Consider the following 13697-nt stretch of genomic DNA (forward strand, 5'->3'; position numbering starts at 1 on the left):
CACCATAAGTACTGCAAATAACATCCACAATTTCACAGAAATCATTCTAGAAATCGATTGAACGTTTAGATTTTTATCTCCTCTTCATATAGGAGTCAGTCAAAGAAAGACCGGAAAATGTTCAACATTTTACAGGCACAGACTGAAAATGCAATTTTATATGTTTACTTTTTAACTTTTTAATTTCAAGGTTTGCAACTTATAAACATGGAAACCCCCTAGAAATGCAGTTCTTGTTCCAGATGAGTTTTTCTACTTTCTAACCAATGCAGGCACATTTGAAGTCGTTCCTGGTTTGAAAGGGACTGAGTGACAGAAGCTTGCTTTAGGTAAATGCAATTGTCGTAAGGCCAGTTTGTCAGGACCTAGAGCCTCAGGGATACTGGCCACCTCTTATGACAAGTATTGCTTGTTTTCTCTGGACCCGAAGGACTGAGTCCCATTGCTCAATGAAGTGCAAAAGGACCGCTTTTTTCGCGCTTTGACTTTCAGCCGGCACACCTTACTTTAGAGCCAAGAAGATCTAGGTTTAGGAACTCGGCTACAGCAACTTTAAATATCACAAAACAGAAAGGGGCATATTTATACTCTGTTTGCGCCGGAATTGCGTAGTTTATTTTTTACGCAAAGCTAACTCCATATTTATACTTTGGCGTTAGACCCGTCTAGCGCCAAAGATCTTGGAGTTAGCGTCATTTTTTAGCGTGGACACCTACCTTGCGTTAATGATATGCAAGGTAGGCGTTCCCGTCTAAAAAATGACTCCAAGGCATGTGCGCCTTATTTAAACTCCCATGCAAAAATGGAGCACGGGAGTGGGCGGGTCAAAAAAAATGACGTCCAGCCGCTTTTGCGTCATTTTTTAGCGCCTGGTCAGGGCAGGCGTTAAGGGACCTGTGGGCTCGGAAGGAGCCCAGAGGTGCCCTCCCATGCCCCCAGGGACACCCCCTGCCACCCTTGCCCACCCCAGGAGGACACCCAAGGATGGAGGGACCCATCCCAGGGAACTTAAGGTAAGTTCAGGTAAGTAATTTTTAAAAAAAGAAATTGTGGCATAGGGGGGGCCTGATTTGTGCCCCCCTACATGCCACTATGCCCAATGACCATGCCCAGGGGACATAAGTCCCCCTGGGCATGGTCATTGGGCAAGGGGGCATGACTCCTGTTCAATGGGGGTTGGGAGTAAAAAAAAATGGCGCAAATCGGGTTGAGGCCAATATTTTGACTCAGCCCTGACTTGCCCCATTTTTTGACGCCCAAGCTCCATTTTCCCCTACGCCGGCGCTGCCTGGTGTGGGTCATTTTTTTTTACGCACACCAGTCAGCTGCGCCGGCTAACGTCATTCCATAAATAAGGCGCCCGCATGGCGTTTTGGAATGGCATTAGCCGGCGTAAACTTTTTTGACGCACAACTGCGTTGGCGCAGTTGTGCGTCAAAAAGTATAAATATGGCCCAAAGTGTCCCGTCAATGATAGCTCTCTAATGAAATATGTTTTTTTCAGAAAGGTTCAATAGCACAGTAAAACACAGTGATCAATGCTACTCTGCCTAACGAGAGAACTCTCTTTATCTACTCAGTCCTTCACTTGAGACATTTTCATCTTGACATGCAAAGATATATTCTGTTTAACTAAAATTCCTTCTACTGTCCCATCTTGCTGTGTTGAATAGCCTAAAATCAGGTATCATTTCAGTCAGGTCAAATTACCTTTCAAAACAGTGGGCAGTTCTTCTCTGCAGCATTCACCTTAGGTTCTTCAACAATATTTGCTTGGTACTTTGGATTACAAAAGACTAATGCAACATGAATCAAATAAAGAATACATATGGAAATCTCTCTGCTTACTCACAGCTATAATATATCAGTTAAGCGTGTGTATGGAGAAACGTGGCATGTTTGCGGACCAATCAGTTATAAAATGGAAAAAAAAAAAAATCCCTACCTAAAATACATTGCTGTTGAAGGACTCACTTTGGTGCTCTTCTTTTTAAAATTATAACATGAAAAACATTTCGCTGAGAAATTATCAGCAAGTACATGCATGGGTAAAAATCTAAAAGCCAGATTCACAATCAAGGTTGAAGTGCAGAAAATGCATCATGGGACTTTTGTCACCTGTGATCAAACTGCGCTGTAGTGCTCACATATGGGCATTTCACGTGCATCATATTCAACATGTGCTTAGTGACGTAGGTGGATGAAAATTAAAACCACGAAAAGAGTCCATTGTGTAGTTGGTTTTTTATATCATACATTTTGCTTTCTGAACAATTTTATGGCATTTCAATCTAAAGTTATTTTACTCACCTCTTCAAAGAACTCTTAATCGGATACATACGAAGCCCCTTACTTTTCCCTGGCTACTATGCCACCCTTCCCTAGGGTGGATCATAATCCTAACCACTGGCACTGTATAGTTCTCCATTGCCACGAGCGAGGTTCAAGCTGTACAAATACCAACAAGAAATCTACCAGGATAAAATGATAAGACATAAATGTAAGACAAGACAGTAATCACTGTGGTAAACACTGCTTCAACATTTTGGGCTTTATTCTAAATTGGGAAACTCAGGAGAAGTTAATTATGTCCATTAAATACTCCACGTCAGGGTAGCTTTATTACCTCGCACACTAACACTAGAATTCTACATAAATTGCAGCCATGGCCATAGCCTTCAAAGCTGCCTTTGTATTTCTATCAGAATAATATCTGTACCCATATATAAATTACATTATTGTAGTCTCAGTTTGGGGTCACCGATTAAACGTACTTTGCCCATTTCCCTACTTGCTGTAACCTCAGAGCCTCTAATAACTCTCCACTTCTGTCTTTGCCCTGGTAATAACATTTCATATTATAAACTGGAGCGTGAATGTGTTGTGGTAAGAGACAAGGGTCCATCCATTCTGTCCATTTTCCTACAGTCATCATCTGTCTTTGTTCTTACATTATGATTACATCATATACAGTGATAGCAAAATAGATGAACAAGACCAAGCATTGATACTGATGATACACAAACACCAACATATTCACTTGATAAGTCAAATGCCCTGCCTATTATAACCTTGCAGACCATGCTTTGGGAGTCATTTAGAACCTGGTGGACAGTCGACAGATCAGCCAGGGGTCGAAACCCATAGCTTGTGCCTCACAGGCAGTGAACCGTCTGCCATATTTACAAATTACCACAAGCCTGACTGAGATTTGTGTGCTTTAAGGACAGCCAGAGCCACAACACCCACTTGTAAGCACTGTAGGCTTCTTGAGTTGGCACCACTTTATAAGCGCCCACTCAGGAACTGTGTTTCTTTTGAGAAACTAAACTCTCAAAGCAGTAGTTTGTTTTCTAAATAGAAAACACAAATGGCCTAGCACACAGAGAGCTTTCTCCCTGTGTTTTGGGGACATTCTATGTTCTTCCTACCTGTATTTGCCATGCCTCGGGCAGGGACAATGAATGATTGTAGACCTGTCGTTAGTAGGGTGGGACAGCCATCATTGCAACTTGGCATCCCCTTGGCAAACTGACTGCTAGATCAGAGGTTTACACTGATAGGCTCAGTGGAAGCTCCACAAGTGTAAACACTGTCAACTCTAAATAGAGCTGGTGAATGGCAAGTATGGCAGAACAGAACCACTGCAGATTTGTGTACTCACGCTCTGCAAGACTCTAAATGAGGCCCATCATTTTAATCTGTGCCCTTGGTTCCTTGAAGCTGCTAGCATTTACTATACAGTGCTTAAGAAAACACCAAAAATTATCCTGCAAACAGCAAATACATGTCATTTACAGAATAGGGCACACTGGAGGTAGGTTAGGTATAGCAATAAAAGAGAAACAGTGATGTAACCCATTCACCTTTGTATGTAAAAATATATAAATTGCATTTGAAAACGTGTTGTCATACACACAAACACACACACATCAGACTTTGCAAGCCTCAATTAAATGTAAACTTCTCAGGCATTACTGATTGTCTTATTGCTGCTAAACTCCTTTTATTTCAAAATTTATTTCTAAAGGCTCCACCCCATCAAGGGATCATTTCCTGGCAATCTGCAGTTTCACCAATCCGCCCTGTGACAAAATGACCATTACCCTTACCAAGATGATTGTGACAATTCGGCCTCATTTTCTGTGAGAATAATGTGGCCATTCATGATTGTCTCCTATTTCTTCCTATTTCATGCAGCATCATTACAAGCTTTCACCCTTTTTTTACACTCTTCACACAGTTCTTCCATTGATTAAGGAAGAGGAGTCATTTCCTCCTTGCTTACCTCCCTAACGCTGGACTCCCCAGAAGATGTATGTCTAGTCAGGGTTCTAAAATCATTGTCTGGGCCATTTTTCATTCCTGTTTTCACCTTCCTCTTTAATAGCTGTTTTCTTTTGACACTGTCTTGACAGGATAGATGAAAGAGGTCAGCAAAACCCTTTTAAAGAGGTCACACTTGGATGCTAGGGCTGAAGCTAACTATTGGCTCATCTTTTTTGCCAGTAATCACTAAAATTGGTAAGAGGTTATACCTTCATTCTGGCTCTTCCCTCCAGCTCTCAGTCACCCAATTTATAAAGGCTCAGTGGTAAAAGGAATTACTTCTCTTTTGTTGCTTCTTGTAGTTGGAATGTATTCTGTCTGTACCTGCACTAAATGGAGGATCATCCTTATGAAGGCTCTTAAAATGATTCTATTTTGTTGATTATCCTCATATCTTTTGTGATGTTGTGAGAGTGCAGTGACAAGATGCTTTTCAGCATTCCAGTAACAAGGGTTTCTACATTTTAATCATATCCCCATTTTCTGGGTTATTTAATTGACATTTTCTGAATCTGCTCACTCCTTCATGTTTTACAGTGCAATCTGCATTGCTTAGTGTAAAAAATGTTGAGCCCTCTAGACAGACCAGCGCTACAGAAAAACAATAAATAAATGTAATACCTTTCATGTTTATGAAATCAAACCGACCTCACATTCAAAATGGATTTGTTTTCTGTACCCCAGTTCAATATGAAGCAAATTTTCCTTTTTAGTTCTGGATTTTGAGAATGCAGCTGTCAAACAGACCTCCTGCAACAATATACACAGAGTTTCCCTCTTTCAACCATAGAAATTCTTTGACCAGAGTATTTCAACTATTAGCTTGAAACTCTGTCAATCATATCTTGCTCAGACCAATGGAGTATTAATTTCTTATGCTATTCGCTGTTTCCGTGTATCCTTCCACCTCCACTCCAATCCTATTGGCTGTTCTATATATCCTTCCACCTCCACTCGAGTCCATACGTTAAACTGTGTGAGAGACTTCTCTATAGCTAAAGCTCTCTCTCTCATCTCTTTCTCCTTTTTGTCTTGTAATGTGCTAACAATGTATGTGTTGGCACATTAAACCAAGCCCTATTGGCTTTGACAGTACTTGTTTGAATAAGGCTTTGAACGAATAGCTGTAGCAGCTTTGATTGTGACTCTCATATTCCTTCCTTGGGGACACATAATATATCCTGTGCAGCCCACTGAGTGAACACTGCATTGTCCCATGCAAATAGAACGAAACAAGAACTATTAAACCTCTTCAATAGACAGTCACCACCTTAAATTCAGTAAGTGAGTGGACCTTTCGCACATTTTTTCAGTTCCATACAGAAACATCGACCACAATGGCAGAGTATGGAGGTTAGCTGGATCTTCCATGGATGTAAGAGCTAAAAAAGTTGGGATGTTCAAATTTCAGCTTCCGGTGTAAATCCTTAGCTCAGTACAGAGTGAACAATGCTTAAATGTAATAAATAATTTAGGGGAAATAGTGTTACACAGCTTCTTTTATTTACATTTCTATTTTCTTTCACAACAGCTCATTAATAGTAGAAAGGCAACCCTCCATGTCAACGCAATCTCAGCGGCCGATGGTGCTGAAAACTGGAGTACAATTCAATGCAAAAATACGGTAAGAAAGCACACTAATGCTGGATGTAGTGCTGCCTCTTGAAATAGAAGTGCACATGTACACATTTATGTGGTATTTGTATAACATTAAATTAGTAAGCTATCCAGAGCGAAACGCATAATTTTCCTATTTTATGTTGCTTAACTATGTGACAACACTGAGCATTTTGAAGCTCTACCGCTGTCATAATCTTCAAAGTTTGGACAGCAAAACGGGGGCAGTTAACTACTCTAATTTTCCTTAGACCGTTCCATGAGTCGTGAGTTGTTTATTTGCTTTTTGTGCCCTTTACAAAGTTCGCTTTGGCTTGACCCACAAGTATTTTTATCTTCTAAATAAGAAAGGATGGACAACGACCTGCTCTAATACTGATAGCCATGACCCTGTATCATCAGTCACGATGGTTCGATATCGATTCTATCACAGAAAATGAAAGCACACAAACTACTGGCGTATGAAATGTACCATGCGCCCAAACAGTCGTTGCTCAGGTTCCTCTGAGAAATAAATGAAAATATATTCAGCTTGCCTTCTAAGTTCCGTTGGCGCTTTACTTTGTGCAGATTTCTGGGCCCATAAAGTGATATTGACAAATGTAAATTTGAATTTGAGGCTGTTCAATAAATCAATGATTTTAAATAGTATGAAGCACATTAGTCTCCACAAAGAATACAAAAAAGCATTACGTTTTCAAACCATAAGGGTGTATTAAAGGTTAAAAGTTTACAGAAGGCAAAATCATCAATTTAGATTCAATCAATAATCAACATATGAATGGATTAGTTAACATGACGTTCAAATCAATTAGTCATATAGGTAGGTGGACGAACTATCCTACAATTGACTCAAAGAAAAAAATAAGTAGTCAGTTCTCCCGCAAAGAGTGTAGCCAACTCTGGTGTAAGCTACATATATACATTTCTCTCCATGTGTTCTGCTCTTCAATCTTCTCTGCAGTAGCTGAAACCACACACTTCAAACTTGTGCTACACTTACACATAGTTCTTATAAAATGATCCAATCAGGTTAGTGTGAAAAGATACTATCTTGAGCTCATTAGATTCTCAAGACCATCCTTTAAATGTACATTTCTCAGTAACAAAGCTTAATACATTGGACCAGCCTGTACTCTGCCTGTGTCTTCTATTTACTACCAATTATAAGATTCCAAAATGATTAAACAAACATTTCTTCTTTTGAGAAAGTAAAAACATATCCAACTGTTGAATAACATTGAAATTCAGCTTGCCTAGAAATAAAAGTTCCCCTGTCATAAAGTAAGTTGGCAACCAATGATAACCATTTTGAAAAGAGCAAACGGACAAGGCCCACATCAACTTTGAGTAATCTTCACATGAATAATACACATTTAACATCACATATGTGTCTATGTTAAAATGCCAATCTAATGCAAACATTTAGGCCCTCATTAAAACATTGGTGGTAAGTGCCAGCTACCGCCGTGGCGACAGGCGCCAAAAGACTGTCGCAGCGGCTAACATCTGTCTGCCCTAAAATGACCACAGCCGGATTTTTGGCCGCAAGAAGGGCGGAAATCCGTCTGTGGCCATACTGGCAGAGTGTGTTAAGGTGGTGCTGTTACCACCAGCAGCGCCATGCCAGTAGACCACTGCCAGCCGTATTATGACAAATAAAACGGCCTGGCGGTGTTCTGCTGGCGGTAGCAGTGCCCCGTCCCCTGCTGGAAGACCACCTGGATTCAGCTGGGTTCACTACTTATACCGCTTTTTGCCTTTGAAGTAGGCAAACTTCAAAGGAAACTCTCTGTTGTTCACAAGATCCTGCCTTGCCCAGGCTAGGCCTCAGACACACACCAGGGGGTTGGAGACTGCAGTGTGTGATGGCAGGCATAGCCCATTTAGGTGTAAGTGACCACTCCTTCCTCCACTCTAGCTCGAATTGCTCATCAGGATATGCAGGCTACACCCCAGGTCCATTTGTGTCACTGCTTAGTGGAGATTTTCCACGCATCATCTCTGGGCACCGAAGTCAACCCGGCTCTGCGGATCCGAGGTGCCCCATCTGGAAATTGATGCATCGCTCTCTTGCGAGGGAGAAAAACAACGCATCGCCAACCCCACCGGAGAAGAAACAATGCATGGCCTCCCTTGCGAGGAAGGAATCGATGCATCGCTGCCTTTTCTGGTGCACGCTCGCGTGTGCAGCTTTATTTTTGACGCTAACCAGGTACTTTGTGTAAAATCATAGTTTACATTGTTTTGTATAGAAGAAGACTCATTCTTTTGAAAATTCCTGTCTTGACTTGTGTATGTTGGATTTTTGTCATTTTGGTTATGTTTGATTTAGATAAATATTGCCTATTTTTCTAAACTGGTGTGGTGTCCATTTTGTAGTGTTTTCACTATATTACTGTGTGTGTTGGTACAAATAATTTACACATTGTCTGAGTTAAGCCTACCTGCTCATGCCTAGCTACCAAGGGGGTGAGTGGGGGTTAACCAGGTGTGTATATATTTAATTTCAGGTTTTCACACTTCTATGTAGCCAATGCAATGAAGTACCCACCAAAGACTGACTTTAAACGACAAGAGTTTACAGCTTTGTGTTCCATGACAACCAGAGTGTCACTGGCATTGTCTGTTATCTCCAGACCAGAGCATAACGGCCATCAGGTGGCAGATGATAGTTTTAAAAATGCTTGATGACAGTCAAATTCTGTGGTACCCCTCAGATGATCTGAGTGGACCCTGATGAGAACACATTGGCTTCGGCCTACAAGAAAGAATCAATCCACCCCAGTCTGACTAGTTAACCTCCACGTCATTGTAACAAGCTGTGGCTTGTTACTGAGAGCATCAGTTGAGCCAGGACACTCATACCATCTTTATCAATATTTATTTATGTAATTGATGGTTTTCTGTGCCTGTGTCAGCCTTGCGTAGACCTAGAGTATAATTAACAACAAAAAGGGCCGAAATTGGTCCTGCACACTTGGAAATTATGGCCAGATATGGTAGGCAGTAAATCGGTCAGAGTTGCCCATGTCTGTAATTTGGAGGGTTAGCTTCTGTAAAAGAGCTGTCAGCACTGCCTCCAATAAACTAGGGATGCAGGTCCTTGGGTGGCAGTCATTTAAATTGATTGTATGGTCATGGCGTAGCCAGGCATACCCAACAAGAACCTCATTAAGGAAGTTGGCAATAGTTTTCTAGGAGGGCCAAACTGTCTACAGCGACTCTTTTTCCACTTGACTTCCCCTTTCATCTAATTAGGGTCTGATTTAGATGTTGGTGGTAATGTTCCCACTGTCAAGTTTTTTACTGAAAACCCTTCCGCCGCTGTGATGATCCACCCGCCGTATTTAGATATTGGCGGTCCCAGAGCAGAAAGCCTTCATTCGAATTGCCGTCTGCCAAGAAACACTTCCCGCGTCGATGGGGGGCTAGGGAAAGAGGCTGTCGGCGGGAGCCCAGCCACCCTTCCCGCCATGCACATTTGGATGAGCTTTACCGCCAAGCAAAAAGAGTTGGTTCGTTCTTCGCTTCTGAGTTGGTGGTCTGAGGGGTAATGGGGTGAAAACTCCCCTTTTTTTCCTGATTCCACCTCCGTTTTCAACTGGACACTACTGGACAACACCTGTCCTCATTGCTGCAACCGACTCATGGAGAAAACACAACTCCCCCATCGCCGGACTCGAAGGTAGAGATGCCTCATAGCTAGGGTAAGTTGAGTGGGAACTTCACAAGAGGTCAGGACCACTGCAGCCATATACATGTGACAGTAATTATTTTAAATCACTGTGACATGCATATGCCAGGGTCACAATTTTGTCACACATGGCTGAGGGACACACTGGCACAACACACACACACACATACACAACAGCCTTTGTGGTGTCATTATTCATTGCCAAATGAACACTGGCACCACAATGACAGTGAAATCACACTTGTCAACGGTGTCCAAGTGTAGGCATTGCAAGGGGACCTGTAATGGTAGATTTGTGCTATCAGTTGTGAATGTGATTCAGTACTGTCTGTGTATGTGGGGGATTGGCTGGTTGAGGGGGAGTGGGCTGAATTAGATGGTGTGGTTGTGTCTGTATGTATGTCACTTGCATGTGAGATCGATGTTGTTGTGGAAGTTGTGTTGCTGTTTGACACATCCTTGTAAATGCTATTGTTACGTGTGGACGTTGTGATGTGTGTAGTTGTGTTAGTTGGTTGGTTGTGTCGCATGTGAGTACAATGTCCATGGTGTGTGTGTTGTGTTATGAATGTAAGTGTGTGTTTTCAGCATGTACGATTGTGTTGTTTTGGAATTGTAATAGATGATGGTGTGTATGTGGTGTGTTTTGTAGCGTGTAGTGCAGTGGGACAAAAAGGCTAACGTGCAATTTGTGTGTGTCACTTACCTCTATGCCATAGCCACTGCCATTGTACGAAGTCCATTGGATCCCACCGCCATCTCCCTCCATCAGCAATCCTTCTCCATTGCACCACTTGCAGAACTGTAACATCTAAATACGGCAGGTGGAACACCGTCGACTTGACAATCTCTTCGGGCCTTCCGCTGACGCAGCTTGGCGGTAACACTGTCAAGATCTAAATCAGGCCCTAAGTTACTCCTAAAAATACTCCAGCTTATTGCAACTGGCCTCATGCATGTGATGTCAGGACTTTGGAGGTTATCCTGTTTTAGAGTGGCTCTGCTGTCATTTTAAAAAGCTATTTAATTAGCAAATATCTAAGACTTTTGCACTTACTTTATCAATATTCCCACACAAGTTATGCAATGATCTGATCTCTTACTTCACTGTTGAAAAGTATGAAACTATTATCCAGCCTAAGTCAGGGTATGACCTCCCCTCCCCCAGGGTAATATCAACATTCCTTCACTCAACATATCATCTTTGGGCAGGTTTACTCATGTTTTTGAGAGGATGCCTTCAACCAGATTATTAACAAACTCAGGCTTACCTCACAGTCAGACCCCTGTAATGCAAAAAAAGTCATTACATTTGGTCAGTTTAACATTGCATTGATCATGACAAGGCATATCAATGCTTCCTTTATGTTAGACGTTGACCCCCAAAATCTCAAACGTTCATTCAATACACCACTCCTCAAGCAACTAACAGCTGACCGTGAGGTCCTAACAAACCATAGACTGATCTCTGTCTTACCACTCATCAAGTAAATCTTGAAAGTGGTAATTAGTTTACAATTTAGTGCTTGTTTCTAAACGAAGGTCTCAGAGAGGTAGAAAAACCTCCTCAAAATTGTTATGGAAGAACTACTCTGAACAATTGTTCACTATTAGAGATTTGCCTTGCTTCTTCTAGACCTTTGAAATGGTGAATTATAGTATCATTATTTTCTGTCTTAGAGCCAAGTTTTGACTGGCGGGTATTATGTTCCGGGGTTTCAATAATTTCTCTCATCTTGGCACAAAAATGAAAGTATGATCTGTTTTTATCTAACATTTTTCAAGTGATCTATCAATTTACTCCAAAGTTATTTCTTGTCACCAGCCTGCTTAGGAATCTATATGACCTTGGCTCACAACGATCATTAGCAACCAAATATGGACTACCCACTTCTGCCAAGTTCCACATCAGGATCCCAAAGCATCTAGAGAACACATGCCTTTGTATGATTGCTTCTCTTGTGCAATAACAGAAAGCTAACAATTGCACCTGCTTGTCTGGGGAAAAGAAAAGAGATCCTGCTCATCAGTCATGAAGATTCTAGGGCACTTACCTCAATCTGTTCTCAGTCCATGGGTGCCCCAACTTTATCTTGCTGAGTCAGAAATACCTGAGTCACATCCCACAAAAATATCTCCATATATGTTAATACTGTAGCCAAGAATGTGTTTTTGTGCCTACATTGCCTCTGGAGGATACTTGTGCCCTTCGGAATCATGACCACATCATCAGTGTACATTGGGCCTAAAGCAAAAACTCTAGAGTAAACTTTACAGAGTGCAAAATGTTACCACCCAACTTGAGAAGGTCTTGTCATTACTTCAGCATATAAATAACCACTCAAAGAAAGGTTTGATTTCAAATTTCCTGCCTAGTCTTCAAGGCCTTGAATGTCACAGCTGTCAAATACAGCTTCAAAGATGGACACAACATTCCTCCCAAGCAGACTTCAAACATTGATCTTTTACAACTTTCTAACAATGTGCTTTTTTTGGTATAAAACATATGGGCATAACCCTCTGCAGTGTGAGTGTTCCTACTATTGGAAATCAATTTGCCTCTCCATCGTGAGAAAGATATTAGAGCATTGGATACAATCTTGCAGACCTATCTATTTCTGTCAGGAGTATGGACTTGAATGATTTGATCATCTCTGCTTGGTGTTTTGAGTTCCCTCCCTCCCATTACCGTTCAGCACCTTGAAGAATCCTTTTGTTGCATTAGGGCTATGCAAAAACCAAAACATAAAACAAAACACATGTATTTAGAGATTCAGTGGCCAGTGTTTTCATATTACTCTGCCGTCTATAGAGGTTGGGATATGCAGTACATGGTTTACAAAAGCCTCACTAAATCTTTACAAAATTGAATGGTCTGCAGTCAATATCCACCCACGATTACAGCCCACAGTACCACCATTTATTGCAGAAGGTCAAGCTTAATTTTGTTTTCATCTATATACTTCATGTCCAAAATATGTAAAATAGCTGCCAGAGAGTCATTATATCAAATACATCACTCATCTAAGACACTGAGATGGCGTCAACCAGAAAGCAAGTTCATGATCAGTAATATCTCTTGGTATAATACATCCTCGTTATCGCTACTTCGGTGGTCCCAGGCATTTTTAACTTGAATGTTTACAGGATGATGCTGTTATTCGATGTTGAGTGCTAGATCTCAAAACTAAAATGATTTGATACTGATTATCCACAGCTCAAAGACTATCATGGTCAAATCCTGCCTACAACTATGTAGTATCCAAAGGGGTTCATTTTAAAAAGATGTGAACATGGGATCATGAACATGAGATCCTGTCCAATAATCTACTTGTAGTGGTAAATTGATCATGCTTGTGGTAAGGCATTATGATGCAAATTGCTCTATTGGACACTGTTTGCTATCTGCGTAACACTGACTGTTGATTCAATATGAATGTATTAGAGTATATATAATAATCCACAAGCTTACTTGTACTTTAAAGGAGAGCCCAAAGTGATGGAAGGCAATTTAGAGAGTGCAAATCCTGCATCACTTTATCAGCACCAGTCTCATGAGAAAGTCTTGAGTCAGAATATCTACAGATCCAATCTTGAGTGCTAGTTTTGATGATCTACCCACTAATTTGGCCACTGGAAAGACATCTTTCCATCATCCAACCACTATCCCTAACCCAATTAACTGGATCTTTGCCTTTCAGGTATAGAAAGATATTTACATCCAATATTGGATCTTTTAAATGCAATTAGTTTTCCTAAGTCTGGGTGGGCAACAGATACAATCTTTGTCTCTTTACTGACATTTACAACCACACTCTATGGTTATGAATCTGCTCTAATAGGAACACCATGTCAGCTTTAAAAATAATAACAATGAGAATTCAGCCGTGCCCAACCCTGCAACTCATCTGTGTTCGGATGAACTGATCTCATGCTCACCTTGTTGCTCCTTACTGTCTGGATAGACCTGATCCATTCAGCACCACACCAGAGACTCCTAAATTGTTGTAGCATCGGGCACACACAGAAGAATGTCCTGGTATGTACTGCCATA

The 13697-nt window shown here is 41.2% G+C and overlaps 1 protein-coding gene across 1 annotated transcript in view; it reads left to right on the forward strand.

The window, feature by feature from the left end:
• The window catches only part of STAT4 (signal transducer and activator of transcription 4), a 522693-nt gene that overhangs the window by 171547 nt on the left and 337449 nt on the right, over positions 1-13697 (forward strand). The window contains exon 10 of the mRNA XM_069225876.1: positions 5861-5953. Within this exon, the coding sequence (XP_069081977.1) occupies positions 5861-5953 (93 nt within the window). The remainder of the gene's footprint in view (positions 1-5860; positions 5954-13697) is intronic.

Source organism: Pleurodeles waltl, chromosome 3_1, assembly GCF_031143425.1.
Source record: "Pleurodeles waltl isolate 20211129_DDA chromosome 3_1, aPleWal1.hap1.20221129, whole genome shotgun sequence".
Classification (NCBI taxonomy): Eukaryota; Metazoa; Chordata; class Amphibia; order Caudata; family Salamandridae; genus Pleurodeles; species Pleurodeles waltl.